At 41.9% G+C, this 25887-nt stretch overlaps 1 protein-coding gene across 1 annotated transcript in view; it reads right to left on the minus strand.

Annotated features, from left to right (window-relative positions):
* PXDC1 (PX domain containing 1) overlaps positions 1-23019 on the minus strand; it is a 48162-nt gene extending 25143 nt beyond the window's left edge. Inside the window, exon 1 of the mRNA XM_070747180.1 lies at positions 22140-23019. Within this exon, the coding sequence (XP_070603281.1) occupies positions 22140-22395 (256 nt within the window). The 5' untranslated portion in view covers positions 22396-23019. The remainder of the gene's footprint in view (positions 1-22139) is intronic.
* Between the last annotated feature and the right edge of the window lie 2868 nt (positions 23020-25887).

Below are 25887 nucleotides of genomic sequence, written 5' to 3' on the forward strand. Positions count from 1 at the left end.
GTTTCAGCCAGAATGTTCTCCCGCCCTGGAGGAGGTAGTTTGGTCAAAAGAATTCTACGCTGTGGGAAAAATTGAAAACGCAGAGCCTGTTTTATTTTTCCTACGTTCTGATTAATTAAAATGTCTCTCCTTCCAAGCAAATTACTGCTCAATGTTCAAGAAAGACTAGGGCTGCAAAATTAATCTAAAACGTGATTAATTCCACACACACACCCCCTCTCGAAAATAGTAATTTATTTTAGGTACAACAAAAAGTGAGAACTATATTTTTAATATAGAGTCCTCGGAGAGGGGCGGCATACAAATCCAATTAATAAAATAATAAAATAAATACTGTGGGCATATTAGTCTCCCATTTTCTAAGCTGGCACATGTATTGGACTACAATACCTGTAGATGAAAGTTATGGAAAACGTATCCCTCTCTGCATCATCGTTCCTTTTTTGGCAGTGGTCTGGCCCTTTCCTGGCATCAGACCAGATTACTTACAGGACCGTCTTCTGCCTCATTTATCCCAGTTTCAGTCAGTTCCCACAGAGTTGGGCTTCTCCAGATCCCATCAGCCAGACAATGCTGTTGGGTGGGGTGTAAAGGAAGAGCCTTCTCTGTGGCGGTCCCTCCGGAGATTCGCACTGCCTGCACTTCTGCAAGTTCTTAAAACTCACATCTGCCAACAGGCTTGGAGCCATTGAGCCTTAATATCTAGCCCCAGCCAATGACTGAATGTATGGTGCATGATGGGATGAATGTGACTGATTGATTTTAAGTATTAAGTATTTTAACTTAGATTTCTTACATGTTTTGTATTAATCTTTGTTGTGAGCTACCCTGAGTCTAAGAAGAAGGGCGGCATAGAAATCAAATGAATGAATTAATTAATGAATTAATCAATTAATCAATTAATGAATTAATCAATTAATAAATTAATGAATTAATCAATTAATGAGTAAGTAAGTAACCTAACTAACTAACTAACTAACTAACTAACTACTTAACTAACTAACTAACTAACTAACTAACTAACTAACTAACTAACTAACTAACTAACTAACTGGCAGCCAGGGGAATCCATGGAAGGTCCAAAAAAAATATCGAACTGATAGCAGTATCCATGCAATTAGATCACAGTCAACTGCTTCCAAATTGACCTTTTCAATCACCCCCTGTCCTTATCTGTGCGTAAGCATGAGGACAACCTATGGACAGCATAGCTTTTTTGAAAAAAATAACAATCCAGAAATTCATCAAAATGGCTTCATTGAAATTTGAGCAGCAAACCCCCCCAAAGAGGCATCATGATTATTCATGAATTTTTCCTATTTTACTTTAAAACTTCACCCTCCAATTGCCTCCAAATTCCACCCCCCCCCCTTTGGAAAGAAATCAAACCAAACAACTAGGGGCACAGACTGTGGAAAAAACTATATTAATTTTTCAAGATGCTATTGAATTTGATGCAGTGGTGGTATTCAGCCGGTTCTATCAGAAATGGACAAAACAGTGGGGGGTCCCACCCATGTTTTTGAGGTTATGCACATGTGCAGAGGGATTTGTGCATGTGAAGAGGAGCTGTGTGCGAGCGAAGCAAGAGAGCATGCATGCTCACATTTGCGTACCAGTAGGGAAGTTAAGTGAATATCACCCCTGATTTGATGTTTCCTAAAGTTGGCTTTTATTTTTATCTTTATAAATAGTGTTGGGCTAACCGAACCCGCAAAGTTCAGGCTTCTACCAAACTTTGTGGGGTTCGGTATACCGAACCTGAACCCAAATTTTTGCAAAAGTTTGGCAAAAGTTCAGGTTCGGGAGAGCGCCAGGGAGTGCCGCCACCCAGCTGTCACCTTCCGTAACAGCTGGGGGGCTTCCCGGCGTTCTCCGGAACCCAAACCCGAACTTTTGCCGAACTTCCGAGTTCAGCGTTCGGGAGAACGCCGAGAAACGCCCTGGCTGTTTCTGAAGGTGACAGATGGGCGGCGGCATTTCCCGGTGCTCTCCCGAATGCCGAACTCGGAAGTTCGACAAAAGTTCAGGTTCGGGTTCCGGAGATCGCCGGGAAGCACCCCCACCCGGCTGTCACCTTCCAAAAAAGCTGGGGAGCTGTCGGCTGGTCAGGTGGCGCAAAAGGAGGTGGGGAATCCCATGAGGGGATTCCAGGGGTGGAGATTTGACGTCACTGAGACGTCCTTCCTGGCTGGCCGAAATGTGGACTCCAGGAAGGACGTCTCCATGACATCAAAGCTCCGCCCCTGGAATCCCCTTGTGGGATTCCCCACCTCCTTTTGCGCCTCCCGACCGGCCGACAGCTCCCTGGCTGTTCTGGGAAGCGCCGCCACCCAGCTGTCACCTTCAGAAACAGCCGGGGCGCTTCTCGGCAGTCTCCCGTACGCCGAACTCGGAAGTTCGGTGAAAGTTCGGGTTCAGCAAACAAACCCGAACCCGAACTTTGTTGGGTTAGCCCAACACTATTTACAAATATGTATTAAACTCATGTTTGGAACTTCATTCAGTAAATGCTAACAAGCACACAGTACATACACACAAAAACCTCTCTTGGATTTATGCCACAACCTTTGGACCAAACAGCAATGGAGTGCGTTCTAAAATTAACCACAAGTTACTCTGAAATATGTTAGTATGATTGCTGACACACAAGAAGGAAATGAGGGCTATGCCTATTTCCTCTCTCTTTAAAGCGCCATCTGAAAAATCAGTGCATCCTGCCACTTACTCATAGTTTGACAAACATCTGTTCCTCCACACACTGAGTATGCATATTCTTAAAAGTGCTTTCAACAAAATTCCATTTATCTCCCTGCTGTGGGAAAAAGAAAACAGATGAACAACCTTATTTTGTGGAATTGGGATGATTGCATCTGTGTTCAGTGTTTTAAGCAGAATTTTATGTAATATTGTCCTGAGTGGCTGACTTGAGAAACAGCAAACTAGCAATAGCAGTTGCATTTAGACTTATATACAGCTTCACAGGGTTTTACCGCCCTCTCTAAGCGGGTTACAGAGTCAGTGTGTTGCCCCCATGAAACTGGATCCTTGTTTTACCGACCTAGGAAGGATGGAAGCCTGAGTCAACTGTGATCTGGTCAGAATTGAACTGCTGATCTCCGGAAATCTTGTCCAATACTGTACTTTAAATATACTCTATGGTTCAGTGTGTACTGATAACTGCATCTTCACACAATTTCATTTATGATTTTGTGGCGTGTTGTGATGCATGGTGTAGTGATATGGTGATATGGTGTGATATGGTGTGATGTTATGTTATATGACATTATGTTATGTTCAATGATCCCGCTATATAGAATGCTGGTGAGACCACATTTGGAATACAGTGATCCCTCGAGTTTCGCGATCTCGATCTTCGCGAAACGCTATATCGCGATTTTAAAAAAAATATTAATTAAAAAAAAAACCACTTCCGGGTTTGGCTTCGGGAGTCAGCTGGGAAGCGGCGCGGCTGTTTTAAAAGGTCGCAGCCGGCCTGGGGGGCTTCCCAGCACCCCCCCCCCCGAACCCCCAACCTGGGTCTTCCCGGCCATCCACGCAAAGGGGAAACCCCGGCTCCTCGTTGATGCCTGCCGCTCGCCCGCCCGCCAGCAAGAGGGGGAAGACCCAGGGAAGGTTCCTTCGGCCGCCCAGCAGCTGATCTGCTCGGTAGCGCAGCAGCAGCGAGGAGCCGAATCGGGGTTTCCCCTTTGCGTGGGCGGCGGGGAACGCAAACTCCACCATCTACACATGCGCGGCCATAGCAAAAAGGGCGCGCAAGCGCAGATGGTGTTTTTACTTCCGCAACCCTACATCGCGAAAAATCGATTATCGCGAGGGGTCTTGGAACGGAACCCTCGCGATAATAGAGGGATCACTGTACTGTGTTCAGTTCTAGAGACCTCACCGACAAAAAGATATTGACAAAATTGAACGGGTCCAAAGACGGGCTACAAGAATGGTGGAAGGTCTTAAGCATAAAACGTATCAGGAAAGACTTAATGAACTCAATCTGTATAGTCTGGAGGACAGAAGGGAAAGGGGGGACATGATCGAAACATTTAAATATGTTAAAGGGTTAAATAAGGTCCAGGAGGGAAGTGTTTTTAATAGGAAAGTGAACACAAGAACAAGGGGACACAATCTGAAGTTAGTTGGGGAAAGATCAAAGGCAACATGAGAAAATATTATTTTACTGAAAGAGTAGTAGATCCTTGGAACAAACTTCCAGCAGACATGGTTGGTAAATCCACAGTAACTGAATTTAAACATGCCTGGGATAAACATATATCCATTGTAAGATAAAATACAGGAAATAGTATAAGGGCAGACTAGATGGACCATGAGGTCTTTTTCTGCCGTCAGTCTTCTATGTTTCTATGATGGGCTACTTAAATTTTTACTACATTGTGGGCGTGGTTTATGCATTTTGTTTCAACATATTTCAGTGCAAATTGGGTGCTCTTCTAAAATTATACACATTCAACCTCATTTACTGCAATAGGAAAAATATACCCGGACACCAGAAGGGGAAAAAAAAAAAATTTTTTTTACTACCGGTACTGCGTACCTGACCGTACCCGTAGGAGCCCGCCACTGATTATGTAACATGCTGTGAGCCGCCCCGAGTCCTCGGAGAGGGGTGGCATACAAATCCAATAAAATAAAATAAATAAATAAATAAATAAATATGTTATATGCTACGTTGCTTTTATATTGTGGTACACCATAAGTGTGATGAAGAAGAAAAGTTGGGATCATTTTCTTCTGGCAGCCGGCAGTCAGCAGAATTAAGCTGCAATACTTTTTCTAACCACTGTGCCACCATAGGAAAACCAATGTAAAAAAATCTGTAGCATTAATTGTTCCCATGTAATAACTAAATTACTCATACATATGCACAATGTGTAGGAGTGTCCTTATGGGCTGTGGAAAACACCTCTCTTGCTTTACATTTATAATTACTATGGTAACCAGAAAAATTTCTGGATACTTTGCCCAGTGATTGAAATAGGCTGCATTCCCAAAATATATTTGAACGGTTAGAAACCTTTTTCTTTTGCAGATACAACAAAGGTGGTTTTGTTGATTTCTTCAAGGGATGCCGTTTGATATCATTTTGGAGTCGTAATTGTATATTGTATCCATTCCAGCAATATACTGTGATATCTCATACAAGCTCCCCTTATTGGAGCAAGGAAAATGATTGTATCTAATGTGAAGAACACCAAAAGAGTCCTCTGGTTGAATTTGCTTGACCTATGACCATTTGTTCAGCAACTGTTTGCAGCACTGAATGAATGATGGTTAGGAAGAGGGAGATTGTGAGACCACATTTGGAATACTGTGTTCAGTTCTGGAGACCCCACCTACAAAAAGATATTGACAAAATTGAACGGGTCCAAAGACGGGCTACAAGAATGGTGGAAGGTCTTAAGCATAAAACGTATCAGGAAAGACTTCATGAACTCAATCTGTAGAGTCTGGAGGACAGAAGGAAAAGGGGGGACATGATGGAAACATTTAAATATGTTAAAGGGTTAAATAAGGTCCAGGAGGGAAGTGTTATTAATAGGAAAGTGAACACAAGAACAAGGGGACACAATCTGAAGTTAGTTGGGGGAAAGATCAAAAGCAACGTGAGAAAATATTATTTTACTGAAAGAGTAGTAGATCCTTGGAACAAACTTCCAGCAGACATGGTTGGTAAATCCACAGTAACTGAATTTAAACATGCCTGGGATAAACATATATTTTATCCTAAGATAAAATACAGGAAATAGTATAAGGGTAGACTAGATGGACCATGAGGTCTTTTTCTGCCGTCAGTCTTCTATGTTTCTTTGTTTCTATGTTTCTAGGATCAACCCTTGGATTTCTGGCTGACCTAACACCTCTGCAATCATGTGATTGTGATGTGAGCACTTGGCAACAGGTTTCCACTTATGCCCAGTTACAATGTTCTGTGATCACATGATTATCATTTGCAACCTTCTCTCCTAGCTTCCCCAAGAAAAGGAGTCGCCTAAGACCACGGGAAAAGAGAAATTTCTCATGGTGTTAGGGACTAAAGCTTTTATTCTGGCGCCTTGGAACATATATTTACAATCTGACCAATCAGGCAGTGTCCCTCTGACCTTTCTGCCAATCAGCTTAAAGCTCTGTTGGGAGAACTGGCGCTAGACTTATGGTTGGGGGTCACCCCAAGATGCATTATGGGTCGCAGCATTAAAAAGGTTGAGAACCACTGCTTAAGTCTAAGGAATTGCATAACTGGGTAATAATCTTTCATTTTGGGGAGAATAATAATATAAAGTCTATGTATTTACTTTATATAACATTAACCATGCAAAAGAATGGATGGGGAGCCTTTCCTCTCCATTGAGACAACATCTGGTTATACACTGTATAATTAATTGAATTGTCTTAGTAATACATGTGTGAATTAATTGAAATCTATGGGGACTTAAATTGGTTCTGATTACTTTAAGTACCTCTGATGGCCATGGATTTATTCTAAAAACTGCTATGTTTGCAGAGGTAAATACAGTAAAGTTATTACTGATGGAGAGCAGTATTTGCACTGATATTTTATGATGTAGAAGTCAATTAGCTATTTTCCACAGACAGTAGCTGCTGTTGCTATGCTGCAGCTATAAAGATTAGTTTCACAACAGATAAATTGCATCAACTGTGACACATTTTATTGTGCCAATGTCAAGAGTCCATTAAAAAAAAAAAAGCCCTGGCTGGTAAACAAGAGATGGAACCCTTTAATTATCTGACTGAAAGTAAGTTTTTTAGCTGTATAGTTCTCCTGTAATTGCTGTCGTTTTTAATGGTGGGAGTAGGTGGGGTGTTGAACATCGTGAGGCGCAATACACAGGATCAGAAGCTTGTTTGCATTTTTTGTAATAATCAGCAACTTTCGTGCATTTTGACGAAGCAATCTTGCTGATACACTGCAAATATATTAGCCATTCCTAGCATTGTTTTTAAAGTATACAAGTAGCCATTTTGGGACCAGCAATTTGGTCATTAAGCAAAACGGTCACTAAGGTCCCATCTTGTTCCGGCTGAATGGATATGAATGTTTAATATTAAGGGTTACTTTTATTGTTTTAATTGTGTTTATATTGCTGTTCGCCACCCAGAGTCCATAAGGAGTTGGATGGCCTATAATTCTCAATAAATAAATAAAGATAAAGATTAAAGATTAAAGATTAAAGATGATAAAGATAAAGATAAAGATGATAAAGATAAAGATAAAGATAAATAAATGAAAGCATCGTGATTTTACAATTTTACCTCAGCTTTCTGCTGCTTTATAGTCACACCTCAGACATTTTTAAATAAGAAGACTGGCCTCAAAGTTACTTTTTCATTCCTGGGTAATGGGAAATGTTAACTAAATGAATCAGTTCATAAGAGAAACACTGCCTATAAACTAATAGCAACCAAGCTGGCCTTACAAATAAAAAGTTACTAGTCCACATTTTTGTCTGCTAGGTATGAGTAGCCTTTTACTCGTGATGAGAAATAACCTTTTTGTTCAGAAGATGCAGTAGCTCTCTGCAGAGGAAGGGTTTCCATTAACTACCTCTGCAGCTGTTTATGTTGCCTCGGGCTGCTGCAAAGAGCTCTCGATTTTTCCACACATTTTTCAGGTAAGCTCAGGGAAAAAGAATAATGCTCCTTCCTCCCTCAATTTTTACAAAGGGCGCCTCTAGGTCAGGAGTATCAAACTCAATTTCATTGAGGGTTGTGTTTGACCTCATGGTGCCAGAAGGGGGCGTGGCCAGTGTGGACATAGCCAGCTCAATATCACTTGTGTCGAGGTGACTAGAGTCTGCCACATTCACCTCAGACAGAACTCTGCCACAGAGAGCACTCTGCCAGCGAAAACACACTCCCAAGCTCTATTTTGGGCTCCCGCAACCCTCTGCCAGTGAAAACGGAGCTGGGGAGGGCCACCCATGGCACTGGTAGAGGCACTACGGGCTGCTCCTTCACTTTTTCTAGGGCAGGCCCACAAGCCAGATCTAAGCACCTGCAGGCTGAATCTGGCTCCTGGGCCTTGAGGTTGATACCCTTGCTCAGTGATGGGCTACCAAAACCTTTACTACCACGCTGTAGGCGTAGCCTATGCATTTTGTTTCAACATCTTTCCGGACAAATTGGATGTTCTGGAGTGGAGCTCCATTTTCGCTACACCATAGAAACATAGAAACATAGAAAGCTGGTGAGACCACATTTGGAATACTGTGTTTAGTTCTGGAGACCTCACCTACAAAAAGATATTGACAAAATTGAAAGGGTCCAAAGATGGGCTAAAAGAATGGTGGAAGGTCTTAAGCATAAAACATATCAGGAAAGACTTAATGAACTCAATCTATATAGTCTGGAGGACAGAAGGAAAAGGGGGAACATGATCGAAACATTTAAATATGTTAAAGGTTTAAATAAGATTCAGGAGGGAAGTGTTTTTAATAGGAAAGTGAACACAAGAACAAGGGAACACAATCTGAAATTAGTTGGGGGAAAGATCAAAAGCAACATGAGAAAATATTATTTTACTGAAAGGGTAGTAGATCCTTGGAACAAACTTCCAGCAGACGTGGTAGATAAATCCACAGTAACTGAATTTAACATGCCTGGGATAAACATAAACAATTCTATTGCTATAGCTGTATTGTCTTTTCAAAGGAACTAAACTATCTTCTCACCCATTCTGAAACTTCCATCTCAAATCCTGCAAAGTAATACACAAGATTCACTAGGTGCCTGGCACAAGAAATATTTTGTCAAAATATTCCCATTAAACAATATTTAAATCTACCGCAAAGTATTAATATTGAGTGTCTATGGAGATTCTCAGGCATCCAGGTCATGGTTGTCCCAACTGTGCTTTTTCAAGAGGCACCGGACTTTCTGGTTGCCTCTGGAAAAAGCACTTTTGGGATACTTTAATACTGGGACTGAAGAACTGCAGTTTTGTTGGTTAGCAAGTTTCCACAGCAGTACCGCAGATTTGACTGCAGATGGCAGCTTGGGACGGTGAGTCTCTCCAAAATTCTTTCAGCTTCTTGCTTCCAGCTGAGGAGAAACCAATGTGGGAATCACTTCACATTTCCAAGATCAGAAAAATGAAGCGAGAGCCCAAACAATAGTATGAAGATTACGTGGCAGAAGCAGAAGAAAGTGAAACTATGTGAATCCCCAAGAAACAAACTGCAATACTGTAGATTACCAGGGACACCTGAAATTTAACTGAAGATAACAGCTCTAACACTGCTAAAACACTTACTCTGTCTAACAAATATAAGAACCCCAAGGGAATTAATACTCTGGCTCAGAACTTTCTCAGTAAGCTAAGCTGCACTTCTATTACTATTAGTTTTTTCCTATCATCCTTTTCCTCCCACTTAGGACTGTATTACTATAACTTGCTGCTTGTATCCTAAGATTTTTATTAATATTGATTGTTTCTTCATTGCTTATTTGACCCCTATGACAATCATTAAGTGTTGTACCACATGATTCTTGACAAATGTATCTTTTTCTTTTATCTACACTGAGAGCATATGCACCAAGACAAATTCCTTGTGTGTCCAATAACACTTGGCCAATGAATAGTGTGTCTGCAAGAATATAGATAGTCTTCGATTTACAACAGTTCACTTAGTGCCCATTCAAAGTTACAACGGCACTGAAAAAAACTGACTGATGTCAATTTTTTACACTTACATCCCCATGGTCACATGATTTACATTTGGATGCTTGGCAACTGACTCACATTTATGACGGTTGTAATGTCGCGGGAGGTCATACGATCCCCTTTTGCAACCTTCTGACGAGCAAAGTCAATGGGGGAGACCAGATTCACTTAACAACAGGGTTACTAATTTAACAACTGCAGTGATTCACTTAACAACAAGGTTACTAATTTAACAACTGCAGTGATTCACTTAACAAATGTGGCACAGAAATGTCATAAAATGGGGCAAAACCTGCTTAACAAATTTCCCACTTAACAACATATATTTTGGGCTCAATTTTGGTCGTATGTCAAAAATTACATGTACTGCAAGAAGTTCAGGACATAGAATTCTTTTTTTCTTCCTAGTGCTTTCCTCCAAGTATAAGGTCTTTTTTGGGTGGGAGGAGATAAACTAAGCGTTGATCGATTGCTTGTGTCAGGAATTGATTGACCGGGTTGTCACCAAGCTTGATATCATGGCCTGAGAGGCACCCAGACAGCTTTCATCCTTAAGGTGGAACTAGACTCACAGATTTCCTGCCTAATCTCGTGCCTTAACCACTATTCCAAAGTGATTTTGCAAAAAAAATATATAATGAAATGAAAGCTAAATCTTGCAAAATTTGCCCAATTCATTTGAAATCTTGTGCTCTTGGCCAATCCTTTGTGTTATTGCCAACTCAGATTCTGAAAAGGAAATTTTAAAAAAGCAGCCAGTTCCCGAAATAATGAACAAACCCTGGCTGTGGAGCAGGGGCAAAATTCAGCAGGTTCTGGAGAACTGGTAGCGGAAGTTTGGGTAGTTCACATAACCAGCAAATACCACGTCTGGTTGGCCTCAGAGTGGGGTGGGAATGGAGATTTTACAATATCCTTCCCCAAGAGTGGGAAGGAAATGGGGATTTTGCAATCTGATCTTGTGTAGCTTCTTCTCTGGCAACATTGCACTGCTAACCGGAGCTTACAAAACATTTGTTAGACCAATTTTGGAATACAGCTCACCTGTCTGGAACCCACCTTGGATATCAGACATTAAAACAATTGAGAGAGGAACTCTGAGGTGGCGAGGAGGAGCACGTGCTTTTCATACACCCTTCTCCCATACACAGCACCAGAGAGACAAACCCAGGTAGGCAAGAGGGGGAACGCCACCGAAAGGCTCCTCTGGTACCCCAGAAAAGCCCGAGATGGCCATGATTAAAGGGGGAATGGCAGGAAACTGTCTGGACCTCTGTGCCGCTCTCAAATTTTCTATGAAACTTTTCCAGGCTCAGGTTCTTAAGTAGAAAATGGTTCTTAAGAAGAGGCAAAAAAATCTTGAGCACCCGGTTCTTATCTAGTAGAGGCGTTCTTAGGTAGAGGTACCTCTGTACCTTATTCCACCAGACTTGAAATACTGCAATTAGACAATTTATAACTACGTTGCCTCCGATCTGATCTAACTGTAGTTCATAAAATCATACACCAAAATGTCCTTCCTGTTAATGACTACTTCACCTTCAACTGCAGCAATACACGAGCAAGTAATAGATTAAAACTAACTGTGAACCGCTCCAAACTCGACTGCAGAAAATACGACTTCAGCCATAGAGTGATCAATGCATGGAATGCACTACTTGACTCTGTAGTTTCATTCCCGAAACCCAAAAACTTTAACCTTAGACTGTCTACAGTTGACCTCTCCCCGTTTCTAAGAAGTCTGTAAGGGGTTTGCATAAGCACACCATTGTGCCTACCATCCTTGTCCTACTTTCCCATTGTCCTCTTTTATCATTACTTTTTATTTATGTATTTTTTTTTTATTTTTTTATTTTTTTATTTATTTATTTATGTTTATACAAACCACTACTATCCTAGACATGTTTGACAAATAAATAAACAAAATAAATAAAAAATTTCCTTCCCCCAGGAGGTGGAAGGGAATGGAGATTTTATAATAGCCTTCCCCTGCCACACCCACCAAGCCACGCCCACAGAACAGATAGGGAAAAATTTTGAATTTCACCCTTGCTGAGGAGTTCCAGGCAGAAGAAATTGTGCCACATTGGGTGCAGTAACCAAGAGACACAGCTGCCCCCGGTCTCTAAAGATGAGTCGAAGCTGCCACTCCCTCTTAGTGCAGAGGGTCATTGGGAGGTGAGCAGAGCTAGAAAGAAACCTCATCCTTCCAAATAACCAACACGAGGCTGCTATCTATCTATCTATCTATCTATCTATCTATCTATCTATCTATCTATCTATCTATCTATCTATCTAATTATCTATCTATATCTATCTATCTATCTAATTATCTATCTATCTAATTATCTATCTAATTATCTATCTATCTATCTATCTATCTATCTATCTAATCTATTTATCTATCTATTTATCTATCTATCTATCTATCTATCCATCCATCCATCCATCCATCTATCTATCTATCTATCTATCTATCTATCTATCTATCTTCCATCTGTCCATTTATCTATTGGATTTCTATACCGCCCCTCTCCAAAGAAGAGAGGAAGAACCTCAATCCTTTCTTAAGGTAACAACCATGTCTTGACCTACAGTTTGGAATTTTCATGTTTGTAACTCTGGACCTGGACTGGTTGACAACCCTGTCTGGTTCTTGTGCCTGCTGTTGTTGACTTGGACACTTTTCTCAAGGCAAGCTTCCTGGTCTTTGGGGGACTTGATTTCTCTCCTCTGTGCCTTCATGCTTGTACACACATTTCCTTGGTCACTTGTTTATTTGTTTAAAAACTTTCTAGTAAAATTTGCAAATCTCTCTGGGGGTTGTATGCATGTGGCCTAAGACAGGATACTTTTATCTCTCTCTTTTTTTTGTTACATACGCTTAAAAATAATATTAATGTGTTTTGGGAATACCGTCCAGAAAGAGTCATGATGATGATGATGATAATAATAATAATAATAATAATAATAATAATAATAATAATTTATTAGATTTGTATACTGCCCCTCTCCGAAGATGCCAATAAGCATCACATAATTAATGCTGATTTACGCACTGGTCTTTAAAAGCCTTTGATGATATTGTAAGGGCATGTACAAAGAAGAATGATGGGAAATGCTATTGCACGCCCAGCTGATTTCTGATAAATAGAAGACTTAGTATATAGGCTAGCTCCTGCTGGTAGCCTCATCAGAAAATTAAAGGTTCTTGGAAATCTTCTGATGAGGCCATCAAAAGCATGAGATAGCATTATGCAGTTAATGCATATTGAGAATAACTGTAATTCCAAATACAGTAGTGCAATTCAGAACTGCAATCTGACAATGATGACATAAGTAAGTATCCTGATGATATTAATTAGTTCCTTACCTACACAATACAATATCTCCCTTTCCCCTCCCTTCATCCAGTGTCATAAAAGTCAGGTTAAAAACATCATAGGAACATATGCTAGTATGCTCAGCTTAGTATGCATAGTATGCTAAAGCTTAATTAGTTTTAACCCTGGCTTATTTATGATCATAACATTATGAAGTTCACCCATTTGCTTCGTAATCCTATTCTATAGATAGATTGCGCAATTAAAAGTACTCTAAGGGAAAATCAATTTCTAAATTGTTACCAATAAGCTTGACAGTGACACCATTCAAATATACTGCTCAGAAAAATAAAAGGAGCATTCAAATAACACATCCTAGATCTGAATGAATGAAATATTCTCATTGAATACTTTGTTCTGTACAAAGTTTCACTTGATTGACAAGCAAGTGAAATTGATTGTCAATTAATGTTGCTTCCTAAGTGGACTGTTTGATTTACTTGGAGTTATATTGTGTTGTTTAAGTGTTCCCTTTATTTTTTTTGAGCAGTGTATATTGTGGTCAACTGATTTCTAATTCTACTGACCAAAGGAAGCTCCATCTAAGTACAGTGTGTGAACTCTGCCCTTGGATAATTTAATCCTTTAATAAAATGTGATCATCAACCAACTAGAGAAGTTATGGTATTCTTCTAAGTTATATCTACTGGCCATCATATAGTTGCCAACTCAAAAGACTTTGCAACATTCAGCAAGGTATTATTTGCACTGCTATCCAGACTTCCAAATCTGAGCCAACTTCTCCAACCAGAGAAAAGAAAAATGCACAAATCCAGTCACACCAGCTTAACTTAGCAGCCCAAGAAACATTTATCTATTTATTATTTGGATTTCTATGGCGCCCTTCTCCAGGGGACTCAGGGTGGCTTACAGAATAAAAAATACAAAATCAACAATATAAAATCCTATGCTAAAAGCTACATTTACGATGCCAAATAATTAAAACCTACTCTTAAAAATCCAAACATTCAAAACATTCAACCGACATTCGTCTCCATCAAAATCATAGTATTCAGCCGGAGCAGATATCAATGCTCAACGGCCCCAGGCCTGTTGGCAAAGGTGTGTTTTTAAAGCCTTATGAAAGGCCGGGAAGGTCGGGGGCAGTACAACTCTCTGGAGGGAATTGGTTCCAAAAGAATCAGAGCCACCACAGAGAAGGCCCTTCCCCTAGATCCCACCAGGCGATATTGCTTGGCTGACGGGACCTGGAGAAAACTGACTCTGTGGGATCTGACCGGCCGCTGGGATACAGGAAGCAGGCGACGGGATATTCAAATATTATTTGATCTATCTATATCAGTAGAAAATCAGTGTTGTCAAGATGTTTTATTCCTTATGAGGATTTCCAGGCATTTACAACCTGACCACAAATGTTCAAATTTCTCTAAGGATGATAACCCAGAGCAGAGAACTAATTATGAAGCTCTCAGCTGTGATTTTATGCTGCCTAGCCAGGAGATCAGTCCTTAGAGTTGCAGAAACAGTGAACTCTGTCCATTTTCCTTCCTCGATATCTCTCTATTCAGCGGCTTCAGCAGCAACTATGTACCTCTTGTGTACACAGAGCCCGAGTATCCCGTTCAGTTTCCCAGCAATCAGAGCCAAAGTACAACCACAGAATTAACAACAAGACTGCCTGCCAAGGATTTCAATGTGACTTGACTGCACTGCTTGTTCTTACGGCCATCCACTTGCCGTCTTATACATGACCCCATGCAAAGCCACACAAGGAACAAGCAAGGCCTTCCACAATGTAGCATTTCATTCTTCTTACAATCATCATAAAACACAACTGTAACTGAGGCTACAGGGACAATGAAATGGAGAGAAAACATTGCAGAAAGGGGTCTATATTTAAGTTTAATTTTATATCAACAATGAATATATTTCATCTATCTATCTCTATCTATCTATCTATCATCTATCTATCTATCTATCTATCTATCTATCTATCTATCTATCTATCTATCTATCTATCTATCTATCTATCTATCTATCTATCTATCATCTATCCAGGGCCGCCGATAGACCGGTACTACTGGGAGTCCCGTCCCGGGCCCGGCGAAATTGACCAATTAGAGGGGCCCGCAGTCAGCAGCTCCTTGCACATGCGCAGACTGTCACCTCAGCAAAGAAAAAGGCCGGGCCTTTTACTTTGCTGAGGCAGCAGGCAGCAGGCAAAAGAGGGAGGGTACAGTCTGTGCATGTGCAAGGAGCTGCTAAATTGGCGCCAGAAGGCCCCTAATTGTTCAAAAAGTTGTGAGAAGAGGAAGCTGAGCTTCCTTCTTAGCGCCTTCCAAGTTTTCCGGCAACTGCAGCGCCCCGCCCGGCTGGAGCTTCCCTGGCGGCTGCAGCAGGTGAGCTTTGGGGTTGGTGGGAGGGTAGCGGCAGCGGAAGGGCGGCGCACAGCGGGAGGGTGATGGGGGCGGCAGCGACAGCCGCAGCGGGTAGTAGCCCCCCTCTCCCCCCTCTCTCCCTCTCTCTTTCTCTCAGCAGTCGCAGCGGGTAGTAGCCGTGGGGCAGCAGCAGAGTGGTCAGCTGTGAGGCAGAGCTCTGGAACAGAGGCACTGACCGCAGCGGCTGGACAGCATTTACGGCGTCTAGCAACACGGTCTAGCCGCCGCCGTCAGTGCTCCGTTCCGGAGCTCTGCCTCACAGCTGACGACCTTGCCGCCGTCGAGAGAAAGAGAGAGAGGGGGGGGAGAGAAAGAGATAGCAAGAGAGGGAGAGAGAGAAAGAGAGGGAGAAAGAGAGAGGGAGAGAGGGGGGAGAAAGAGAGAGAAAGAGATAGCAAGAGAGGGAGAGAGAGAAAGAGAGAGGGAGAGAGGGGGGAGAGAAAGAGATAGCAAGAGAGGGAGAGAGAGAAAGAGAGAGGGAGAGAGGGGGAGAGAGAGAGAAAGAGAGGGAGAGGGAGAAAGAGAGAGGGAGAGAGGGGGGGAGAGAAAGAGATAGCAAGAGAGGGAGAGAGAGAGAGAGAGGGAGAGAGGGGGGAGAGAGAGAAAGAGAGGGAGAGGGAGAAAGAGAGAGGGAGAGAGGGGGAAGAAAGAGATAGCAAGAGAGGGAGAGAGAGAAAGAGAGAGGGAGAGGGGGAGAGATAGCAAGAGAGGGAGAGAGAGAAAGAGAGAGGGAAAGGGGGGAGAGAGGGGGGAGAGAGAGAGAGAAAGAGAGAGGGAGAGAGAGAGAGAGAGGAGATAAAGGAAGAGGAGTGATAGAAAGAAAGAGAGAGAAAGAAAGAGGGATAGAAAGAGAGAGAGAGTGAGAGATGCTCAGTGAGCCTTTCTTTGAAGTTGCCTTTCTTTCTTTCTTTCTTTCTTTCTTTCTCTCTTTTTTCTTTTTCTCTCTTGCTCTCTTGCTCTTTCATTCTTTTTTCTTTCTCTTGCTTTCTTTCTTTCTCTTGCTTTCTCTCCTTCCTTCCCTCCTTCCATTTCTTTCATTCCCCCTCTCTATTTTTATTTCTCTTTCATTCTCCTTTCTTTCTTTCTTTCTTTCTTTCTCTTTCTTGCTTTCTTTCTTGCTCTTTTTCTTTCTCTCTTTTACCTTCCCTTCCTCTATTTCTTCTTTTCTTTCTCCTTACTACCTTCTTCCCTCCCTCCCTTCCTTCAGTCCTTCCTCTCTTACTCTCACCTTTCATAAGTTTCCTTGCTTCCTTCCTCTGTTCATGTCCCTTCCCCCTTTCTTTCTTTCTTTCTTTCTTTCTTTCTTTCCTTCCTTTCCTCCCTCCATTTCTTGCTTTCCTTTTCCTTCCTCCCTTCTTTCCTCCATCATTCCCTTCTTTCACTCCTTCTCTCTTACTCTCCCCTTTCACACCTTTCCTTGCTTTCTTTGCACCCTTCCTCTGTTCCTGTCCCTTCCCTCTTTCCTTCCTTCCTTCCCACCCTTCGTCCATTCATTCACCCATTCCTCTCTTGATCGCCCCTTGTACCATTCTACCCTCCCTCCCTCCCTCCTTCCTTCATAGCTCGCCCTCGCCTTTCTTCCCTTCCTTCCAGATGGGAGTGCCCCCTCAAGACACCTGCCTGACTGCTGGTACCCTGCTTTTTCTCTCCCCTCGTCCTTTCCAGCTCCTCGCGTTTGCTGGCTGGGGAATTCTGGGAGTTGAAGTCCAGATATCTTCAAATTGCCAAGGTTGGGAAACACTGGCCTATGGGACCACCTCGCTTGGCGTGAAGCGGGAAATGATCCCCGGGGGATGGAGTGGCTTGGCGACTTAAAATAGTTTTAAAATGGCGGGGGGGGGGGCAGACACTTAGGCTGTATGGGGCCCCAAAATTCCTGATGGTGGCCCTGCATCTATCTATCTATCTATCTATCTATCTATCTATCTATCTATCTATCTATCTATCTATCTATCATCTATCATCTATCATCTATCAATCTCTATCTATCTATCTATCTATCTATCTATCTATCTATCTATCTAACTATCTATCTATCTATCTCCGAAGACTAGGGGCGGCTCACAACAAATTTTACGGATGTTTTTTCTACTTTTTGTTAGCCTTTTTTCACATTTAGATAAATTTAATCACCATAATAAATCTATGATTTTTTTCTTTACTGCGTACCACTGTCATTTTTCTTTTCTTTTCTTGAGTTTCTTTGTATTTCATTATTAAAAACAAACTATATCTTTTACAAAGATCCTTAATCTTTTTTTCTTTAATTGTCTTTATTTTATTTCAGTTAAAATCAACTCCAAAATGAATTTTAAAAAGGGGGGTTTATATATCTTGGTCTGGGAATATCATCCAACGAAGAGAAGTGTTATGATAAATATTTGTAATATAGTATGCTAACTTTTTCAAGGTGTTTTAAATGCATTTAAATATTTGAAATATTTGACTTCTACAAATGTTACCAAATAACTGGGAGTCAAAAACCCTTTGTTAGAACATATTTACACATCAAATTAAATCTGCTTATGAGAAAAGGATTCATTACTTGAATAGATGCATAACATGTTGGATGGAGAAATGGATGAAACATATAAATATCAAATGTAAAACTTGCCAACATGGTGATTACATCATTACTACAGAGTCAAGAATGCAAAAATTTGTCCTTAACTGCACTTTGTGACAAGTGTTTTTCTTCACCTAGATGCTTGTTCGATTTTGAACAGAGAATCAATTTATCACAAGGATAAGTTATTATTATTATTATTTATTGGATTGGTATGCCACCCCTCTCCGCAGACTCGGGGCGGCTAACAACAATGATAAAAAACAACATGTAACAATCCAATTTAATAAAACAACTAAAAACCCTCATTTTAAAAACCAAACATACACACAAACATACCATACATAACTTGTAATGGCCTAGGGGAAGGAATATCCTAACTCCCCCATGCCTGGCGACAAAGGTGGATCTTGAGTAATTTGCGAAAGACAAGGAGGGTGGGGGCCGTCCTAATCTCTGGAGGGAGTTGATTCCAGAGGGCCGGGGCCGCCACAGAGAAGGCTCTTCCCTTGGGGCCCGCCAAACGACATTGTTTGGTCGATGGGACCCGGAGAAGGCCAACTCTGTGGGACCTTATCGGCCACTGGGATTCATGCGGTAGAAGGCGGTTCCGGATATTGGTTCTGAGGATCTGCTCTGTCATGCCACCTGAGTCATTTTTGTTTCAACTTTTGTTTCTTAAAATGAATGGAGGGTATTTTGGGGGGCTCCACTATAATTATAGCATTGCTTTTGCAGAACCAGGTAAATTCGGTCCCTGCAACACTTATAATCTTGAAAGAGCATGGAAAAGCTGCTGACAGCACATTTCGTATGTATGGTACTATTTTAAAGCATCTATTTTAATGTATGTTTCAAGGTGTCCAATAAGTGATTTAAGTCAATGTAGTAATTTAGAAATTTGAAGGAGCAGAATAAGGCTGGAAGGGACAAAAATTTTATGTTATATTTTTATTTATTAAATTTATATGCAGCCCAGCTCACTGTTCAAGCAACTTGGGTGGCACAAGGCAACTCTGGGAGGCTCAGAAAGATCACCGGTCCTTTCATTTTGCTATCACGGATTCCTGGATTAATGTCACTTCATCTGAATATCAGAGTGTGCTTCACTTATCCTGCTGCAGTAACTGTTTATCTACTTGGGTAAGTAAACATTTGATGAATTAGGATGCCCAGCACTCATACCAGCTACACACAGAGGTGATTACTGAGAGTCCAAAGAACAAACAGGACTAACAAGCATCAACAACCAGTAACTGGTGTCCATAAAACAAAACTATGACGCTATTACTTTGCTGTTTGCCTGTTATCAGCATCCCTACCAGTTATGAGGCTAAAATTTAAAGTGCATTGATAAAGTTGAGAACCCCATGCCAAAAATCAGAAAATCTGAATAAACGAACATTACATCACAACGCCCCATACAACAGCAACCATAACATAGAAACATAAAAGATTGATGGCAGAAAAAGACCTCCTAGTCCATCTAGTCTGCCCTTATAATATGTCCTGTATTTTATCTTAGGATGGATATATGTTTATCCCACGCATGTTTAAATTCAGTTACTGTGGATTTACCAACCACGTCTGCTGGAAGTTTGTTCCAAGCGTCTACTACTCTTTCAGTAAAATATTTTCTCACATTCAGTAAAATATTTTCTTCTATTATTTTCTGCATTTTATCTTAGGATGGATATATGTTTATCCCAGGCATGTTTAAATTAAGTTACTGTGGATTTACCAACCATGTCTACTGGAAGTTTGTTCCAAGCACCTACTACTCTTTCAGTAAAATATTTTCTCACATTGCTTCTGATCTTTCCCCCAACTAACCTCAGATTGTACCCCCTTGTTCTTGTGTTCACTTTCCTATTAAAAACACTTCCCTCCTGAGCCTTATTTAACCTTTTAACATATTTAAATGTTTCAATCATGTTCCCCATTTCCCTTTTGTCCTCCAGTCTATACAGATTGGGTTCATGAAGTCTTTCCTGATAAATTTTATGCTTCAGACCTTCCTCCATTTTTGTAGCCTGTCTTTGGACCTGTTCAATTTTATTAATATCTTTTGTAGTTGAGGTCTCCAGAACTGAACACAGTACAGTATTCCAATTACAGTAAAGTTTCATTTTAGGAATGTACTTGTTCAACCCTCATAATTAAAGGGCAGTGCAACAGGCCAACTGTTTTCAACACCCACAGATGCCTACCACCATCACCCCCAAAGACCCACACAGGAATTCAAGGAGGTCTAGCCACGTGGCTCTCTACCCCTTCTATTCCTACAGTCCTCCTTCTTGGCTAAGGGGGAAAAATGAGGTTATGGCCCCATACATTCCCATCCTCGCTCTCAAGTTATTAGCAGAAAAATAATTATCGCAAGTATTTCGTATTATCATTTTTGTGGTGAAGCCTTGGGGTGGCTGTTTTGCGGCTGTTTTAGTATTCCCAGAGACATTATATCGATCATGAATGTCAACGACTAACTGAGACGAAGAACAAGTTCTGAGTCTATGCTTGAAATAGGGTTTCCTGCCTGAGCAGGGGAGTTGGACCAGATGACCTCCAACATCCATTCCAAATCTCTTGTTCTGTTCTATGGAGGAATGATTAAGTCTGACTGAGACTAGGACCAAGTTCTGAGTGTGTGTTTGAAATAGAGGTTGGACTAGGTGACCTACAGGGTGCCTTCCAACTCTTGTTAATCTGTTATGGTGACAGGTGACAAACTCAATCATTCTTCTGTAAGAACGGAGCAGAACAAGAGATTTGGAATGGATATTGGAGGTCATCTAGTCCAACCCCCTGATCAGGCAGGAAACCCTTTTTCAAATATTCACTTAGAACTAAGTCAGACTCAATGATTCTTCTGTAGAACAAGAGATTTGGAATGAATATTGGAGATCATCTAGTCCAACCCCCCTGCTCAAGCAAGAAAGCCTATTTCAAACATACACTCAGAACTGGTCCTAGTCTCAATCGGACTCAATCTAAACACGATCTAAGTATTGCCCACAAAATCATATGCTGCAACGTCCTGCCTGTCAATGACTACTTCAGCTTCAACCGCAACAACACAAGAGCACGCAACAAATTCAAATTTAATATTAATCGCTCCAAGCTTGACTGTAAAAAATATGACTTTAGCAATAGAGTTGTCGAAGCGTGGAACTCATTACTGGACTCAGTAGTGTCAACCCCTAACCCCCCAACATTTCTTCCTTAGACTATCCACGATTGACCTCTCCAGGTTCCTAAGAGGTCAGTAAGGGGCGTACATAAGTGCACTAGCCTGCCTTTCGTCTCCTGTCCAATTGTCTCCCCTTATCCCGTATATCATATATCTTTTCTTCCTTTCATATATCTTCTCCTCTACTTTTATATCTTTTCTTTATATATAATACTTCATGTCTATCCTCTTCAATATGTATTGTGTATTGGACAAAATAAATAAATAAAATAAATAAATAAATAAAATTCTTCTGTAGAACAAGAGATTTGGAATGGATATTGGAGGTCATCTAGTCTAGTCCAATCCCCTGCTCAAGCAGGAAAGCTTATTTCAAACATACACTCAGAACTGGTCCTAGTCTCAATTGGACTCAATCATTCCTCCGTAGGACAGAACAGAGTCAGTCTTTGACATTCATGATCAATAGAAGGCCTCTGGGCATACTAAAAGAGCCTCCCCACCACCACACCAAGGCTTCACCACAAAAATGGGAATAGCAAACACTTGTGACAAGCAGGAGACCCTCCATCTAGAAACAAGATTAGAGACACTCTGCCTTATCTTGGTTCGCTTCCCTGTACTTACAAGGAAGGATTCAGAGAAAACGTCGGGTCTATTTAAGGCTTCGGCAGCAAACAGGTTTAGAAAGGAAGCGAAAAGTTTCCACACACACACACACATACACACAGACACATCCCGATCCTTCAACTGTGGCGCGAAGGAAGCGCCGCTCCTTCTCAGGGAACTTCCTCTCGCCTTGTAGCGACGTGGGCAGAGGATGGACGGAGTAGGGGAGGTGGGGGGGGGTTGAAAGTCAGAAAACGAGGCGCGTCCGTCAAACCTTGGAGGAAGGGGGACTGTGACAGCTCGGGGCGATCCTCCGGGAAAGAGTCCAGCAGGCGCTTGAAGAGGCGGCCCAAGTCCGAGTAGCTGCGGTGCAAGTAAAGGACGTTGCGGTCCGACCACTCGGTCCGGATCTCGAAGAACTCCTCCTCGTCCCCGCGCCGGTTGACGATCAGCCTCCGGATGCCGTTCACCCAGCAGCCCCGCACGTACATGTTCACCAGCGAGGTGCCCTCAAACACAGCCGAGGCCATCCCGCATAGCAGCCCCGGTGGCGAAGAAGGGGGGGGGGGGGCGGCGGAACTCCCTCCTGTCCTTCGCTTAATAAAAGCCGCCCGGCGGAGCCACCATGGTCGGAGCGGGCGTCGACGACGGCACAAGAAGGCGCTGCCTTCAAGCTCCGCGCAGGGCGGCCAGAGGCGCCTCCGGCATTCTTCGCCCAGGAAAAAGAAGAGGAGGGGAGGTTCTCTCAGCCGTCCTCCTCCGCCGCCGCCGCCTCCTCTCCCTTGACTACAGTCGCCCTTTTCTTTTTTTTCCCCGCCGCCGCTTGCTAAGTCATAAGCGCGGGCTGAGGCGGGAGGAGCTGTCGGGCAAAACCCAGACCGGGCTTCTTCTGCTGCTGCTTTTCAAGCCGAAGGGAATGGCAGGCTTTTTCCTCTCTCTCTCTCAGGGTGGCGTCGCGTTGCTTCTTGTGGCTTTTGACGCTTCCTTCCTCTTTTCGCTCCCTCTTTTTCCCCCTCCTTTGGCGACCCTCCTGAACGTTTGGGAGGGCAGAACCGAAGAATCCGGTGTTTGTAAAAGTCGCCGGAGTTTGGACTCAGGCTTTCTTTCTCTCCCCACTATCCGAGGGTTTTCAACATGTCCCGCTCCTTGGACTCTGTATTACGTCTGGTTCTCGTGGCAGAGGAGGCGCTAGACGGGGAGTTTTCTCGGTCAGATGTTAGCAGGGTATTGATTTTGGCAGAGGCAGGCGTTTTAAAAGGAGGAGATCCTGTGGAGGCTACAGCTTCAAATCTCAGTGAGGATATGGCTAGCTGATGAGAGGAAACGACCTCGAAATAGACATATACAGTACTAGACTCCCTTCATTTTCAGTTCAGCAAAAACGGGTCTACAAAAATGGTGGAAGGTCTTAAGCATAAAACTTATCAGGAAAGACTTCATGAACTCAATCTGTATAGTCTGGAGGACAGAAGGGAAAAGAGGGGACATGATTGAAATTTAAATATGTTAAATATGTTAAATTTAAATATGTTAAATATGTTATAAGGTTCAGGAGGGAAGTGTTTTTAATAGGAAAGAACACAAAAACAAGGGGGCAACATATGAGGTAAGTTGGGGAAAAGATCAGAAGTAACATGAGAAAATATTTGACTGAAAGAGTAGTAGATGCTTGGAACAAATTTCCAGCAGACCTGGTTGGTAAATCCACAGTAACTGAATTTAAACATGCCTGGGATAAACATATATCCATCCTAAGATAAAATACAGGAAATAATATAAGGGCAGACTAGATGGACCATGAGGTCTTTTTCTGCCGTCAATCTTCTATGTTTCTATGTTATGTTATGTTATGTATGTATGTATGTATGTATATGTAATCTGAGTGTATCTGTGTGTATCATAGTTTTGCTGCTAATGAAAAGGAAGGAAGACTATTGTAGATTTATTTCAAGCTATTTTGCTCTCATTACCTAGCCATACCCTTACTGGGATTTGAACCCAAGACCCCTCTCACAGTTGCTAATTTGCATCCTAATCAATCCAGACTCACAAACCACAGCTGAAAAAGCCAAGTAGAGCTAATCCTAGACTTACAACAGTTCGTTTATTGGAACCATTCATAATTACTACAGCGGTGAAAAAAGTGACTTGTGACAGTTTTTCACAACTTCTGCATCATCCCCGTGGTCACTTGATCATACTTCAGATGCTCTGCAACTTGTTGTTCATGTTTACGACAATTGGTGTGTCCCGGGTTCATGTGATCACCTTTTGCGTTCTTTTGACAAGCAAAGTTATTTTTTTAAAAAACCCAGATTCACTCAACAGCTGGGTTACTAACTTCACAATGGCAGTGATTCACTTAGTAACAACTATGGCAAGAAATGTCATAAAATGTGGCAAAATTGCCTTAACAAATGTCTTACTTAATCACAAAAAATTTGGGGCTCAGTTGTGATCGTAGCTCGAGGACTATAAGAACCAGCTATAAGAACCAGCTTCTGCTAAACCACCTCCATGTACAATGAAGCATTTCTCAGCATCCAAAAAGATTGACTCGGAGAGAACATATTCTATGGTTAGCTTCAGGTTGGCTAGTCTTGGGGCCAGTTGGTCTCCTTTGCAATCAATGGGGCATGGTGACCTTCCTTAAGATTGGAAGATGGCACAATGTACAGTGCCCTATGTTTCTTCAAGTCATGGATAACTCCAAGCCACTGCCTCGTAGTCCGTCTATTTTTCCTGACAAGATTTTCAGAAGCTGTTTGCCATTGCTTGCTTCCTAGGGTTGAGAAACAGTGACTGGCCCAAGATCATTAGCTCACTTCATACAAGACTAGAATTCCTGGTCACCTGGTTTTTAATCTAGCTTCAGGTGGCTAGTTTCAGGTTGGCTCAACCACAGCCCTAAACTGACCGTCTAAACTCAGGGCTACCCACAAAACATTAGTTGCCTGAGTTGAAACAGTCCTCCCTGTTGGCCTGGCATAATATCCCACACAGTTATTTTGGGCCCTGAGACCTAACCTCACAGCAATTCTCCTACCACTTAAAAACCAGTAGCAACAATTACCAATTAGCTGCTCTGTCATGACATCCAACATCTGCTGACTGCTGCAGATACCTCACTGCCTAATGGTAGGGTCGATGTTGTGCCTTGCTACCACTTTAAATTCCTACTGTGGCCTGATTAAATAGAAGCTATGCCTAGTCATCCAACAGTGTTTGGAAGAGAGGATGGAAAAATGGTATCAAAGCCTATTCTTAGGTCCAGACACTGGGCTTTCCAGTGCCTGGTGATGAGGCAACTCCTACCACCTTCATGTGATTGTAGAATTTGCCTTCAGTTCACACAGATGTGCTAGGCATTCTTTTTTCTTCTTTCCCTCAACAGGAGATTGATTGATTGATTGATTGATTGATTGACTGACTGATTTATTTGTTTGTTTGTTTGTTTGTTTGTTTGTCAAACAATTATAGGATGGTAATTTGTACAAATAAAACATTAGATAAGTAACAATAAAAAGTAATGATACAAGACAATAGAAGAGTAGGACAGGGAGGGTAGGCTGTCCTACTGTTCTATTGTCTTCTATCATTACTTTTTATTGTTACTTATTTAATGTTTTATTTGTACAAATTACCATCCTATAATTGTTTGACAAATGCACTTATGCACGCACGCCCCTTACAGACCTCTTAGAAAGGGGGAGAGGTCAATTGTACATAATTTAAGGTTAAAGGTTTTGGGATTAGGAGTAGAAACCACAGAGTCAGGTAGTGCATTCCAGGCGTTGATTACTCTATTGCCAAAGTTGTATTTTTTGCAGTCTAGTTTGGAGCGGTTGACATTTAGTTTAAATCTATTTCGTGCTCGTGTGTTGTTGCGATTGAAGGTGAAGTAGTCGCTAACAGGTAGGACATTTTGGTATATGATGTTATGAACTATAGTTAAGTCGGATAGTTGATAACCATCCTGAAAGTGAGTCCCAAAAAGGAGTGGATGCAGCTATATCATTAAA

The sequence above is a fragment of the Erythrolamprus reginae genome, chromosome 3 (assembly GCF_031021105.1).
Source record: "Erythrolamprus reginae isolate rEryReg1 chromosome 3, rEryReg1.hap1, whole genome shotgun sequence".
NCBI classification, from domain to species: domain Eukaryota; kingdom Metazoa; phylum Chordata; class Lepidosauria; order Squamata; family Dipsadidae; genus Erythrolamprus; species Erythrolamprus reginae.